A 15948-nucleotide genomic window follows, 5' to 3' on the forward strand; every position below is an offset into this window, starting at 1 on the left:
GTACTCTTAGTGACTCTGATTTAGATTGGTGTGTGGTTCTGGGCATATTTTTGTTTTTCAAAGAATTTTTATACATAAATTAGTTGTGTTTTAGCTCCCAATTTTCTTCTTATATAAAAAGTTAATATAAGGTGATAATAGGCAAAATAAAATTAATAAAAATTGTACACAGGATAATATAATTGTAATTTTTTTCTTTTTTTAAATTTTATTTTATTTATATTCAGTTAATTAATGTATAATGATTACTAGTTTCAGAGGTAGAGTTCAGTGTTTCATTTGTTTTATATAACAGTGTGTCAGTGGCAAGTACAATCATATAAACAAAATGACAAACTGTTGTAGTTTTAAAACATAGCCTCCATGGTTATGGGTTTGGTCTTTAAGTGTTCTTTGGTTTTTATCTGACTGATCTTTTAAATGGGTACTTGTCATTTCAGTCATATGGGGAAGTTACTACCTTCCCAGGGCTTTATTTTTTTTATTTTTTATTTTTTTAAGATTTTATTTATTTATTTGACAGAGAGAGATCACAAGTAGGCAGAGAGACAGGCAGAGAGAGAGGGAGAAGCAGGCTCCCCGCCGAGCAGAGAGCCCGATGTGGGGCTCGATCCCAGGACCCTGGGATCATGACCTGAGCCGAAGGCAGAGGCTTTAATCCACTGAGCCACCCAGGCGCCCCCCAGGGCTTTATTTTAATGTATTAGCTACCATGTTACTGTTACTATTCTGTCATCTTTCATATTAACATTTTATAGAATTAAATAAATTTATATTGAATGGCTATCTCTAGCAAGTTTTTTTTTAATAACTAGAATATCTTACTTTGTATAACTAATTTTGTATTATATATGAATTAGCTTTAATTATCAAACATAAAGAGTATGGTAATGTTTTCTAGTTTCACTTTTTTTCTCTTAATTCTTTTTTTTTAGGTATTTCTTTAAAGCATTTTCTCTTGTGGGAGAAACTCAAGAACGAGAGAGAGTTTTAATACACTTCTCCAATAGATACTTTTATTGTAACCCAAATACCATTGCTTCACAAGGTAATCTGATGGAAATGTTTGTATTTCAAAAAACAAGGGTTATTTTTCTCATTATAAAAGTTAAATTTTATTGTGGAAAATATGGAAGATTATACAGAAGAAAATGAAAATCATCTAGGGATCTCTAATTATCTGGAGATAACTTTTAACAACTGATTTATTTCCTTCTCTATTTGTATAATATTTAATTTCAAATTTGAATCATTACAGAGTTTTGTTTTCTGTTCTTTCCCTTTCAGTTGTGAGCATTTTCTCGTGTCATATTTAATGGCTGCATGACATTCTTTTCTTTTCATTATTTTTTACTTTGTTTTCCAGTTCTATAGTATGATAAGAGGCTTTAAATCAGTCTGAAATTTTACATGCAAAGCACATTGTAATAAATGAAATGCAGGTTTTATTTCTTCTTTCTATCCCTCTGATCTCTAAACTTCTTGAAGAGCATGTATGCTTAGTTTTGGAAACATTTACAAATCTCACTGGAGTTTTGTAGTGTGTCTCCAGTGCTTTGGTTTGATATTTGTTGTAGCAACACTGACCACTGACTTTGGTTTATGATTTTAATGAACTATGAGTTTTTGTTTATTGTACTATTTTTAAAAAGCAACTTTAAACTATTTCAGTGTTGATGCACCATATCAAGAGGTTTTTCCTCCATGTCAATTCCTGCAATAAAGTAAAATTTTCAAGGTTTGAAGTCAGGCACATTCATTTGCAATTGGAGAATCTTTCATAAACACGAATTCTGGAATAGATCACTAGGATTAGAGGCACCAGAAATAACCATTATCTTTAGCTTCAGTCTTGCCCGTTAACTGGGATAAGTATACTTGATGTTGACTAAAGTGATTAATCCCCCAGCCTCTGCCCTGCAGGCTATAGCTAAATTAACTAACAATCTGATCATTTGAGTCACATTCATCTCCATAAAATGGGAATTTAATTTTCTTTAGTCCTTTCTTTGATTATACTTAGACTATTTATTCACTGTTTCTATCACTTATCAGTATTGTGTAGAGAATGAAAGGGATAGAAGGGAATTGTTTTTATTAAAAGCCTCCTTAAATCTAATAAAATATTGACATTCCCGAGTGAAATAAGGAATTTGGATATGTACACTCATCTGGCTGTTGATAAGGGTATTGGAGAGTTGGCTGCTGAGTGTTTTACAAATGCTTTCAAGGAATTTATTTTAAATGTAGTTAATATTTAATAATAATAATCTGGAACTGGAATAAATACACTTTTGGTCATTCAATAGCATCTCCTTAGAGACATTAATAATAGAAATCACCTACTGTACTCAAAGGCATACTTCTGAAAAATAAGCTGTCTTTAATTCATGAATTCAGTAATTAGGAAGGCCTGCCTTTCTGTACATTGGGCATACATAATAAGGTTTTTCTGCATCTGCAACTACCATTGTCTACTATACTTAGGTTGAGAATTGCAGGAAAAGAATGAGGAGAAGTAATTCTAAGGTTTGGAAATGAGAAGCTTCTAATTCTTAGTGCTTTTTCTTTTCCTTTATAAAGTAAGAGATAGTGATGTTTCCATCTAAATGTGACATGATCCATCTGGTTTGAGCAGCATCTTTCCCCTGAATATTTAATTTTTTAATCTTTACAGATTATTGCAGTATTTTACTTTTGGCTGATCCATAGTATCCTGGACCAGTTGACCTACATGTTGCCTTTAGTGAATTGTCAAGAAAGAGGATAACTATTCCTGCCCATATATTTTTAGCCAGAGAATTAATACCCGGACGGTACACTGAAAGACCCAAATCTTGGTTTCCTGTAACTTTTGCTTCTTTCTTAATTTACATTCCTCCCAGAAAGTAAAAAAAAAAGAAGGAACGGTAGCAAATAATTTATTTTCATTTCTGCATCTTTTATTACATAAGATTAGGAAAATATAAATAAAAAGATAAAAATTATCTCATTACCCAGAGACAGTAATATTTTAATATAATGCTATATATTATTCTGGATGTATTTATATTTAAATGGGATCATACTGCATATAATGTGCTTTTCATATAATAATTTATTGTGAAATATCTTTTTGTTTCAACAGTCAGCATACTTGGACAACATTTTTAATGACTTAAACATAACAGGATTGTGGTTTTGGAGGGTTTTATTTACTTGCTCCCCATTATAAGCGATATTTCTTTGGATACCCTTGTATCTTGTATAGATCCTATTTCCTTAGTGTAAAGTCTTATAAATGGATTTGCTGTGTCAAAAGATACTGTTCCAAAGCTTAAGATACGTACTATCAAACTACCCTCCAGAGAGTTAAGAATAATATACTCTATCACCAGCAGAGTCCTGCTCTCTGCACTGAGGCCCTTTTAATAATTTTTTTTGTCTCCCCAAACAAATATGATTGTGCTTAGCCACATTATTGTGTTTTCAGAGGTTCTTAATGTATGCCACTTTAATGATAATAAGTAGTCCAACAGGAAATAGTGAATTAATGCTTTCTTCCTTGTCTCTTCCCTTAGATGGAGTCCATTGTCTCACCTGTGCAATGATGCTTCTTAACACAGATCTCCATGGCCATGTAAGTGTCGGTGTGTGAAGCTGTCTTATAGAAATTAAAATATCTTGAGCTTATCTTTGCTTTTGTGTTCATACACACTTATTCTCTCCCCTTCCCTTCTCTCATTCTCTACATGGCAGGTAGGTAAATGTAAATCCTTGGAAAAAGAAATAACTCACTTTACATGCTAACATGAATATGATACTGTCTGCATGTCTGGAGTTGACTTATCTGTAGTGAGTGTGTTCTGTATCTTTTCTCCAGTAGATGGCAGAGACAGAGCATTTGTTTTTTGGTTAGCTATTTGGGTTGCTAATATGATGGAAAGAGGAAATAAGTTAGAGCTGAAGATGATAACCATGTTTTTACTAAATCTAGTAGCCAGTCTTAAGAACACAAGCCTTTTCTTTGCTTCTCAGCTGATGTGGTCTTTTTTACTAGTTGAAATATCAAAATATTCTAATTACTATCTCATATTCTGTTGAAAAATCTAGAGAAAACTTAACCAGGGTGAGATGCTTTATAATTATATATAAACTTTTACCTTTCATAGGTGTGAAATTTTAGCATTTACTTAAACTGTTTGTCTTAGAGAAAATGAAAATCTTTTAGTTTAATATAGGCCAGTATGTACTCACTTAGCACAAAAATTATTTCATAGTCCCAGGTCCATTTATTCTGAAGAGAAAACCAAGTTTCTTATAATTAAAGAATCTAGGTCATCCCTTGATTTGCTATATGATTTATCTTAAAATTTTAAAAAATCACACTGAAAGAATAAAGCTTAGGTATCTGTACAAATTCATTTTCATATTCCAAAAGGACACATAATTTCCTTAAGAAAGGCAAAATGGTGCAGTTTGGGACCATTAAAGTGGACTGAAGGGAAAAAGAAATGTTCTGTCAGAAAAATGAAGAGGAGATATAGTGATAACTAGCACTGTCTTCACAAGCCTCCCAACTTAACTAGGAAACTAGCAAGTTCCTTTTTCAATTTCCATGAGTTGTATTTAGAATAACCTAGTGACCTGTAGACATATGTAACATGTGTCCAGCGATGATATGAATAAAATTAGTAGATACTCTCAGGGACATTTTGGGGCCATAGCACCATAAATCATCCTGGGCATGTAAAGGTGCTAGGATTCCCGCAGTGTGAGCCTTGACATGAGGATCAGAATCTAAACTCATAGGTTTGTTATGGGGATGACAACTCAGTGGACCGTCCTGACCCCTGTTTTTCTCTTACCAGCAAAGCAAGTTTTCCTTGCTTTTTCCTCTGCCTGTCTTATGATGACAGTTACAATATTGTCCTCTTCTTTTCCTCCCACTTAAGAGAATTTTTGAATACTCGTCCACATATAACTTTGATCCAAGTTAGTGAGTCCCAACATGAGGTAGCTTTGTCATGTGAGATATTTTAAGGTCTCATTCACGTATGATGAGTGTGCATTTAGTGTCTGTTGACTGAGAAAATTTATAATGACAAAAAAATCCAGTAACACGTTCAATTCTTATTTAAAAGTTGAGGATCTCATAGAACTTCTATAGAAGTTGCTAGATGGGGGATTAATTTCTATTAAAAGCTGAATTACTTTTTAGAAAGCTAATATTGCTTTAATATGTTCAAATAAGTGTATATCTTATTAATCACAATAATTTTAAATATGGCAGTAAATAAAGGTGTGAGGTTTGTTATATATTCAGATAACTCAGCTTGATATCCAGACTAACCGTGAGCACCCCAGTGTTTATAGTCCATAAGTTCAGAACCACAGATCTTGGATTTGCTCTTGCTCTGTTTTCAGACCACTTTTATATAATTGAAAAGAGATTAAATGAAGAGTAACATTTCTTTTTGCAACTAGAATGTAAGAGTTTATAGGTAAGGGGCAGTATATGAACAAACAGTTTAATATTATCCTGAGTTGTGTCAATTGTACATAATTAACAATTGGCTATAGTGACAGAATTACATGTAAGAGGGAGAGTAAGTACAATATTAACATATTTTTATTAATTATTAGTTCTTAGCTTTGTTCTTGAAAATGTGTGCTATATACTTAGGATTATCTGTTGGTTAGGTTTTGTATATTAGAGGTTTGTTAAATCCTTATTTACAATGCATGCTGTTGAAAGCCTGTTGAATATATAGTAGTTTCATAAGAACTAACCATACGAAAATGTGTTTTCTTATCTTCCAACTCTGGATTCATTTTAAAAATAAATTTTCCTTCTAGGTGGTAAGTTTTTATCCATAATTCTGGATGTAGTTTCTGTTGCATCATGATTGCCTGATGTATTGTTACAGTTTCTGTTCGACTTACTAGCATGATCCCTTTGAAGGTGAATCATTCAAAATATAAAGTGAATTATTTCTAATATCTGCCCCTTTTCACCTCCTCCCTAGGCTGTACTGCCTAGGCCATCACCTCTCATTACTTAGTCCAATGCTAGAAAAGTCCTCTTGGGAAGTGAACTAATAAGCCATTTTCCTTTTCTTCTTTACCATTGTGCCCTGATAGCAATACACCAGCATGATCTTTCTAAGAAGTACTGCTATAAGCTTGTCCTCATGCTCTCAGTGGGGGAGGCATAACTTGGGAATTAGCTTCTTTTGGTTTTTCTTTGTGATGAATCCTCCTTGTGGGTTTTATTTACTCTGAGGAATGATACATTGGAAATGCACTGGTTTGGGCCTTTGTTCATTCTGCTAACTTTTCTTACTAATAAAATCATTGACTGTATACTAATGTAATAAATCTAATATAGTGTTATATGTTGGAATGCCTTTCTGTCTTTCTTTTTATAATTTATTCTAACATTCAACAAACACTTATAGTATGTCTACTCTATCCAAATTATGTGCCATCTGGGTAAGGATTGGAAATGAATGAGACATTTGTGGAAGTCAAATCTCATTTCTGGTAGTGTTGGCTAGGCTGACTTTCATTAGTCCTTTTAACTTAGAATATAACAGGTAACTGAGGTGCTGTAGTGGAAAAGTACTGGGGATAATTGAAAAGTACTTGGATAATTGAATTTCACTAAGTAGGCTAGGAAAAAAATCTGAAGTATATGCAATATTTTTGGAAGAAGTTCATTTAAATGTCATAATTTCAGTGGAGCTAAAAATGCTGATTCCCTTTTGTACCTATTTTAAAAAAAATGAATGATGCATTATTATTTTAGCAATAGTATTGACATGCTTTTATTTGCGTGTGGTTTATTTTCTTAGATAAAATATTTTATAATTGTGGTCACATAGCTAATTTGCTGAGTAATCTCTTATTTTTAAAATGACTTCATCGATGAAATATGTATGTAAATTAAACTTTTGCATATACAGATAACTTTCTATTAAAACAAACTCTAGAGTTTATTTTTCTCTTACAATACAGGAACTAAGTTGTATCAATGTTATTTGAGCTACCAACAAGGAAAAAATTGAAAATATGAAAATCTTTTTCTTTAAAGCCTTGTGTTTTATTGGAAAAAGTATGAATAAAGTTAGAATAAATTCAATACTATTTCTTTTCTGGACTGATCTTCACTTGTGCTTTGTTGACTGTAACTAGCTCTCAGGTACTTGGATCATAACAGAGATTCAGCTGTCTACCAGGATTATCATTGGAGCTGAAGACAGGTGTCAGGGGCAGGACAATAGGCAGAAACTTTGCACCAGGGTTAGACTCTGAAGTGGGAAGAAGTTTTAGATGTAGACTGAGTTGTAATGAAGAGTGGGATAGATAAATATAGAATCAGTTGGTCATTTTCACAACTAAAAGTCAAAAGAGATCTGTAAGACAGTGGCTGCCCAGAGTCAGGCCTTGGTTAGAGGCAGTAGCAAGGACATTTATTTGTAATCAAGGTATTGTGGCAGAATCTATCCTTTGACACTGTGGCTTGGGATTTTTAATAGGAATTTTACCCAAGGCGTCTCTGTGTTTTTCAGTAATGGCAGGAGCTAGCCCACTCTGCAACAGGTGTAAGGGAGTTGGGGGTGTGGTTCTTCTGGAGTGGTGGCTCAGTCTAGTCATCCTGTAGATAACTTTGGGATACTCTGGGTGTGTTGAATATCATCCTCAGTGGTCTGAGTTTAATTATGAGGCAGGACCTTACTGTTTTTTTGTTTGTTTTTGTTTGGTGTTGGATTATAAGTTGAATAAGGGATAAAACCACAGTTAGTATACCATACTGGTAGAGGGGCAGAAAGGAGTCAAGTATAGGTTTTGTAATAGAATAATGTTAGCAGTTCATTATTTTCATTATTTTTCAGTGTGTATACTGCATTGGTAATTTTTTTTTTTTAATTCCTAGATTGGCTCTGTAGGATCGTAGAATTTTAAATTGGCAGGCAAAATATTTTGTTTATTATCAGAAGTGGAAAATGACTATTATAAGAATTGTTTAATGCTTTTACTTTTCATAGTGTGCTGTTTTACCTTTCTACCCTCAAAAGCACCACAGACATTTAACATCCTTAGGAAATTTCTGTTTCTGTGATAATCATTATTGTAATTGGCCAGCTGCCTGAAGTGCTTTTTGCCTGCTGCTCTTCCTCCTGTCTAGCTGTCTTCTCTCTGGGCTCCTCTTCCTGTCTCTGCTGCCTCACATCCTAGATGCCCTCTGCCAGGAAAGCCGTCTTTGGCATTCATTTATTTTCCTATCTGAGTTTTACCCTACTGTAGATTCTAGCCTTGTTCTTAATTTCCTTTCCGTCAACAAGCCTCCTTTCCCTTGGAGGCCTCTTTTCCGTGTCCTTGGTTCCAAGTCCTTCCTTTCACCTCTTTGGGAGCTTCCCAGCTACAGTGACTTCCAGCAGGCTCTCATGCCTGGAGCTTCTCAGTGATGATGATAGTTCACAGAAGGATCAGGTCTGGACCAGAGTTGCCAAGGATTTCTGGTGGGGCATTGGGTTCAGTTTTACTGTTACTGTTTCTCTTACCATAAGGAGCATTTTGGGGATTGCTTGAGAACCTTTACTGTCAGCTGTGGAAATGTTTTTTATCGAAAAATGTCTTATAGATTTTTCTATTTTTTTAAAGATTTTATTTATTTGAGAGAGAGAGAGCAAGAGAGAGCACAAGTTGGCGGGGAGGGGCCTAGGGAGAGGGAGAAGCAGTCTCCTGCTGAGGAGAGAGCCTGACTCAGCTCAGTCCCAGGACCCCAAGATCATGACCTGAGCTGAAAGCAGATGCTTAGCCAACTGAGCCATTCAGGTGCCCCTCAGATTTTTCAATTTTAAAATGACCTTTAAGATACTGTCACATTGACGACTATGTGTGGATTTTAATAGGAATGCTTACTTAAGCATGTCACAGTTAATCACGCACTGGTGCATTTTCTCTGCTTCTGTGACTTATCAAAATGAAAGCCTCCTTTCCTTTTTTTCCTTTCCCCCATTTCTTCCTCCTCTAGCCACCTCCCCCACTTCTCTTCCTTTCTTCACTTTTTTTTTTGCTAGTTCTCCTTTTTTAAGAATAGGTTCATACATGGAAAGTACAATGTGGAGATATCAGTTGGGTCAGTAGGGCTCATTTAGGGACTTCGGGTTATCGAATTTGTACATTATTCAGTAGCTGCATTCCTTTTCCTTCTTACCGTTACGAGTTTTTCACATTTGCACAGGTCTTTAGTAGAAAATGATAAAGCAGATCAAACTCCATATTAAGTCTGTTTTTGCTCTTTCTTCCTGCAAATGGTTTGAGGAGGGAAGGAGTAAGGGTGAGGAAGGTGACTGAAAAAAAACTTCTTACCTCTAATCCCATTACTTAAGTTAACATCTGTCATTCTATGACAAATTAAAAGTAGAGTTTAGTCTTTGTAATTTGATTATGAGGACAGTGTCTTCTATCTTCTCAAATTTCAAGGAAATACTTCCTATGAAGCTGTTATAGAATCTGCTACTACAGTACTTCTCAAACTTTTTAGTATCATATTCCCTTTGTACTCTTAAATTTTTTTGAGGACCCCAAAGAGCTTTTGTGTATATCCATTAATATTTACCATGTTAGAAACTAAAATGGATAAGATTTAAAAATATTTAGTATTTTAAAATGGCAATGATAAACCCATTAAATGAATAACATACTTTTTTCTTTTAAAATGAGTGAATTTTATTTTTTAGTTTATTTTTAGGTATACAACATAATGATTCATTATTTATATATAATTACAAAATGATCACCACAGTAAGTCTAGTTAACATCTGTCACCATCCGTAGTTAAATTTTTTTTCCTTGTGGTAAGAACTTTCAAGCTACTCTTCAGTTTCAGACATTCAGTACTGTAGTCACCATGATGTACATTATATCCCCATGCAGTACTTACTTTACAAGTGGAAGATTGTTCCTTTTTTTAAATTAATTGAACTATAGTTGACACACAATGTTATGTTAGTTTCAGGTGTACAACCTAGTGATTTGACAAGTCTGTTTGTTATGCTATGCTTACCACAACTGTAGCTACCATCTGTCACCATACAACACTATTACAATACTATTGACTATTTTTCCTGTGCTGTACTTTTTAATCCTGTGACTTACTCATTTCATAACTGGAAGCCTGTGTCTCCTACTCCCCTTCACCTATTTTGCCCAACCCCAACCTGCACTCCACTCTGGTAGCAGTTTGTTCCTCTATATTTATGGGTCTGTTTCTGCTTTTCCTTTTTTTTTTCTTTTTAACGTTACACACACTTACATATTTTTTAAGTTTTTAATTTAAAATTCCAGTTAGTTAACATACGGTATAATACCAGTTTCAGGTGTACAATTCAGTGATTCAACACTTACAAAGAACACTGATGCTTATCACAAGTGCACTCCTTAATCCCCATCACTTATTTGTTCATTTGTTTGTTTTTCAGATTCCACATGTAAGTGAAATCCTATAGGAATAACATTCTTTTTTTATGAATAACAATTAGACTTAGCAAAGCAAAAAAAAAATCAGTGAAAAGTATTGCATTGAAAATTTTTTGCAAGACTCTTTCATATTTGGCTTAATAGAAGACAGCTGAATTCTCTGCTTATGTATTTAATTAGTTGCTATATGTCACAAGTAATGTAGCTTCTAGAAAACTCCACTGTAACTTATGAGTGAGAGTGAAAAAAATGTTCTGAGTATTATTATAACACTAGGTGTGATCTCACGGGCTCCCTGAACAGGATCCCTGAGTCATACTTTGAGAACCACTGTCTTAGAATGTTATTATCAGTTGCCATATTTTTTTCTTTAAACCACGTCTAGTTCCTTTTTCAATGGCAGTGTATTATACAAGAGGCAGGAAAGTCCAAGTAATATTTCAGATATCCCTAAAAGTTGAACTTCTAATACTTACATTAGCCTGTGATTGGGGTTTATGAAAGAATACTTTGAATATCACAGCCACAGCTTCTTGGTTTGGAAATTTATGAAGGATCTTGCTTTGCCTGCTAATCATACATATAAAAAAATAGACACCTGAGGGCAGCATAATACAATTAAATTTATTTGGTAGAGAAGAATACAAAACAAAAGCAAAATAGCTTATAGCAGATCTATAGAACTGAAGTAATTACCAAATCTGTAGTATGCTTTTTCTCCCCTCAATTATTGTAACATGTTGGAGGAGGTGGAATTATCATGTGGGAGGGTATGCCTGCTGTGGTTTAAAATCCCAAGACTTATGAGACCAGATTTTACCAATGGATCATGAAAGCTTTTAGTTTCTCTGAAAGTTGTTTTTTTTTTTTTCTCCCACAATGCCAGATTCTACATTATTGAAAATAAAAATTTTAGGATTATTTTGCCTAATTCTGCAACTATATGCTGTGGTCTGTTTTCCTGGTGAATACTTGAGATAGCTGTCCTTGCTAGCTGCTCTCTCTTAGATCTGAGTTTAGGTTAGGTCTTGTCTGGAGCTTTGAAGAAGGTTTCATTCCTCCAGTTGTCAGGGAAAGCATACTCAAAGCAAAGACTTGGTCACTCTTGTGCTGAATTTCAGACAGTAGCTTGTATGGTTTCTAGGTGACTCTAAAGAAGGAGTCTCTTCATCTTAACTTTTCCCCTTTACTCTCATTGTTACCACTAAAGTTGGGAGCTGATTATCAACTGAGTGGGGAAAAATGCCATAACTTTAACAGTAAGGCACAGAATATATCTGAATACATATTCTAATACATAATTCTAATCTATTTGCATGCTCACTCATGATGTTGTCTTGAATACAAACGCCACTTCCTTCCAGTTTTCTTTTAGTTCAGGGGTCAGCTAGGCACCTGGCTGGCTCATTGGTGGAGCATGTGACTTTTGATCTTAAGGTTGTGATTTCGAGGCCCACACTGGGTATAGAGAGGACTTAAAAATAAAATCCTAAAGGGAAAAAAAAAAAAAAAGATCAGGGGTCAGCAAAGCATGACCCACAGGCAAAATCCAGCTGATGGCCTGTTTTTGTAAGTGAAGGTTTATGGAACACAGCCAAACCCATTTCTTTATATCTTCACACTAAAATAAGGTGATGAGTAGTTGTAACAGAGACCTCATGACCTGTAAAGCCTAAAATATTTCCTATCTACTTCTTTTCACAAATTTACAGAACTTTTCTACACGCCCTACCCTTAGTACATGAAACCTTCTTCTCTCTCTCCCAGATGTAGTAGAGTAAGGTTAAGGATGCTTCTTTTACTTAACCTTCTGAATGATAACATGTTAAAAATGTATCTGAGTTCAGTTTTTGAGAAATGATAAATTCATCAAAGAATTTCTAAAAGTCATTTAATGTATCTTGTTAAAAAAATGGAGAAAAGAGCTCTTTCTTGTATTATAAGATAATACTATAATATATTTGAAAATGGCAGTATAATCATTTCAGAGAAAAGCCTTAAATTTTTCTGGGGATATGAACCTCCAGTCTTGGGTTTTTCATCTTTTTGCTTAATATTCTCTCTCATTAAGGATTGTGCCTTAATTGGCCAAATATTCAAAATTTAGGCCTGGTATTTTGAGGTTTCAAATGGAATTCTTACTTTTTGTGGATTTTCTATTCTGTGTGTTTAATTTTAGATTTGATTAAAGATGTCTTTTGATTTTAGTTAATGATCCAGAGATTCATATTCATCGAACAGCTCAGATTTGATTGGAAATGTTGCATTGATTTCAAGAAACAGTTTCTTTGACTCTCAGTGCATCAGGAGGCTTTTTTACATCTCCATGCTTTTATTCATTTAATGGAAAGGAATCCAGAATATAAAAAGGTACTACAAAATTACTGCCTTGGCATGTAACTGGCCAACATTTGTTTCAGAGCAAGCCTACTTTTTTCCAAAGTTTTGAATCAATTTGGGAAGAAAATAGAATCATGGCAGTGTGTGAGTTTCTCTGTGATAGCTATGAATGGCTGAGATACAAAATCAGTGATTACAGTTAGCTTTGTTCAGTGGACAGTATTTGAATAATAGTATTTCAAGATAATTGATACAGTTTGGTATAACAAGAAGGAAAAATCCAGGCATTATATGAAGGAGTGTTTCTCAATGACAAAGACTTCATTTCATTTTACTTTTACTCCATGATAAAGATGGTACAAAAACTCAGGAAGTGTTTAACCATATAGGTAAGTAAGGCACAAAATGGACTAATGAGACCCTTCGCCTTTCCTCCTGGGCCTTACCTAGAACTGCCAGAGTGTCAGAGGAGGACAGTAAATAGCAGATATAATTGCCTCAACTAATCGAATATTCAGTAAGTTGTTGAGCATCTTTGACTAATAGAAGGCTATTTATCTTGGTTATTTTCCTGCATTAGTCAGGCAGATTGAGGCACCAGTTCTTGGGTGTTTGTACTAATTCTTCTTTACTGTGGAGGACCCAAAGTGTATGAATTGTTATTGTAAGCTTGAATTTACATATCCATTTTCTCCCTAATTGCTATTTTCCTAATTGTTATTTCAAAATTCACGTGAGTCAAAATGGTATCTTTACACTAATGTAGGCTGTGAAAGTATATAAAAAGCAATGCTAAATAAGCAAGTAAATAAAATAAGTCTGAATTTAGAATGAAGTATGACTTTATAAACCAAAATAATGCCAGGAACTTTACCATTGTTTTTCAGTGTTATAAAACATAACAATTATTAATTAAATGATGAAAGTTTTATTTATACCATATAATAAAAATTCATAATGTCCTCGAGTTTTTTGACTTAGTGATCTTTAAAGTTATTGCTCATTAGTCTTTCAAAAGAATTTTGAACAAAAAATAATACCTTCTTCCAGTTTAAAGTTGTCCTCTAAATTTTTTCATTAAAAGTTTAAGTAATTAAAACTTACAAAATTAATTTTTGATGTGGACATTATTGACATTAAAACTATTCTTCATTAGTGTCTAAAGGTTAGACGGAGCGAATAGTACTTCCAAGTGACAGTAAGTACTTCTGAAAATCTGTTCCTCCAAAGAACAATGAGAACACTTGCAAAAAATGGTCAAAATGTTTTTAGAACTCTGGAGATTAATGAAAGGCTTGCAACAATCTGAAGAGTGTTTATTGAAGAAAACAAAACAAAACAAAAAGCTTAATATCCATAAGAACAGTAAGATTTTGTGGTGTTTTCACTCGCTCTATTATCATTCCCCTCTCCTCAGTTCCACAGTAATCTTAAAAACCATTAGTCTCTCACAGTCATATTAGCTATGAAAACCAGAATCATTGACAGGAATAGGCAGTTAGGAACTCCCTCAAAAGCCCCATTCCCAGGGAATTGTCGTTATTTGACTTGTCTGGCAGTTCCCTGGAAAATCCTCACTTGCAGAGCTTGTTTTTCTTTGATCTGACTGTGCGCTCATTCAGTAAAAATAGTCTTTTCCGCAGAGCATTTGACCGTTTTTCAACATTACTGTTGCATCTGGTGCTAATAGCAGTTGGGCAAACACAAGGTTGACCAAAAAACTTAAAAGGAAAAGCTGGGAAATACAGCATACTGGTGAACTCCGACATATTCTTGGGAATGTATGTCCACCTGCCTCGGAAAAACCTGAGAAGGCTCGAAGCTCTTACCTCTGACAACCCTTGAGATTCTGCATAAGCAAAAAGTGAAGACTATGACAGACTTAAAAATATCTTTTAAAAAAATCTTAAAAAAAAAACACCTGTCTCCTGGAGCACTGAAATTATACCTTAACATGCATGCAGAACCCAATGACAAAGGCTGGGATACTTACTCATTCAAGGCATTTCAGGAAATCTCTATCAAATAATAAAATCAGCTAACTGAGACTTCAGGGGTCACATACAACAAAGAATTAGTTCAGGAAAAGCCACTAAACAAACAATACAGTAACATCAAACAGTTGGGGAAGGGGAGGAATCTGATTTACAGATTTACCATATTGTTTAAAATCTTTAGTTTGCAACAAGTAATTATGAGACTTGCAAAGAAAGAAGAAAGTATGGGTCATACACACTAAAAGAAAGCAGTCAATAGAAACTGGCTCAAGGAGAGCCAGACATTGGACTTAAAATATTAGAAAAATGGACTAAAAACATTCAGCTATGTGTTGTCTAGAAGAGGCACATTTTAGATTAAGAGGCAGATATGTTTAAAGTTAAAGAATGAAAAAAGTAGTACCATTTAAGCAGTAATTGGAAGAGAGCTGGAGTTTCTGTGTTAATATCAACAAAATGTACTTTAAGACCAGAATTACTAGAAACAAAGACATTTTATAATGATGAAAGGGTCAATATACCAAGTGGATACAACAATTCTAAGTTTAGGAACTTAATAATATAGCCCTGTAGGGACACCTGGGTGGCTCACTTGGTTAAGCATCTGCCTTTGGCTCAGGTCATGATCCCAGGGTCCTGGGATTGATCCCCCCCGCATGAGGCTTCCTGCTCAGTGGGGAGCCTACTTCTCCCTCTGCCTGCCTCTCACCCTGCTTGTACTCTCTTTTTCTCTGTCAAAAAAATAAATAAAATCTTTAAAACTAATAATAACATTGCCCTGTAATAAATGGATAAACAGGGGCACCCGGGTGGCTCAGTGGGTTAAGCCTCTGCCTTCTGCTTGGGTCATGATCTCAGGGTCCTGGGATCCAGTCCTGCATCGGGCTCCCTGCTGAGCAGGGAGCCTGCTTCCCCCCTCTTCCTCTGCTGTTCCCCCTGCTTGTGCTCTCTCTCCTTCTCTCACTCTCTGTCAAATAAATAAATTCTTAAAAAAATAAATAAATGGATAAACAACTGGCAAGTAGAAGTAGATAATACACTGAAAATCAGAGCACCAAAATATATAAGTAAATACAGAACTAAAATGAGCAACAAACAGCAGTACAGTAATAGTTGGGGCCTTTAATATCCACTGTTACCAATG

At 34.5% G+C, this 15948-nt stretch overlaps 1 protein-coding gene across 2 annotated transcripts in view; it reads left to right on the forward strand.

The window, feature by feature from the left end:
• The window catches only part of PSD3 (pleckstrin and Sec7 domain containing 3), a 536900-nt gene that overhangs the window by 209486 nt on the left and 311466 nt on the right, over positions 1-15948 (forward strand). For both annotated transcript variants that reach the window (XM_080796195.1, XM_080796196.1), the window contains 2 exons: positions 936-1048; positions 3561-3619. In XM_080796195.1, the coding sequence (XP_080652321.1) occupies positions 936-1048; positions 3561-3619 (172 nt within the window). The remainder of the gene's footprint in view (positions 1-935; positions 1049-3560; positions 3620-15948) is intronic.

Source organism: Martes martes, assembly GCF_963455335.1.
Source record: "Martes martes genome assembly, chromosome: 2".
Classification (NCBI taxonomy): Eukaryota; Metazoa; Chordata; class Mammalia; order Carnivora; family Mustelidae; genus Martes; species Martes martes.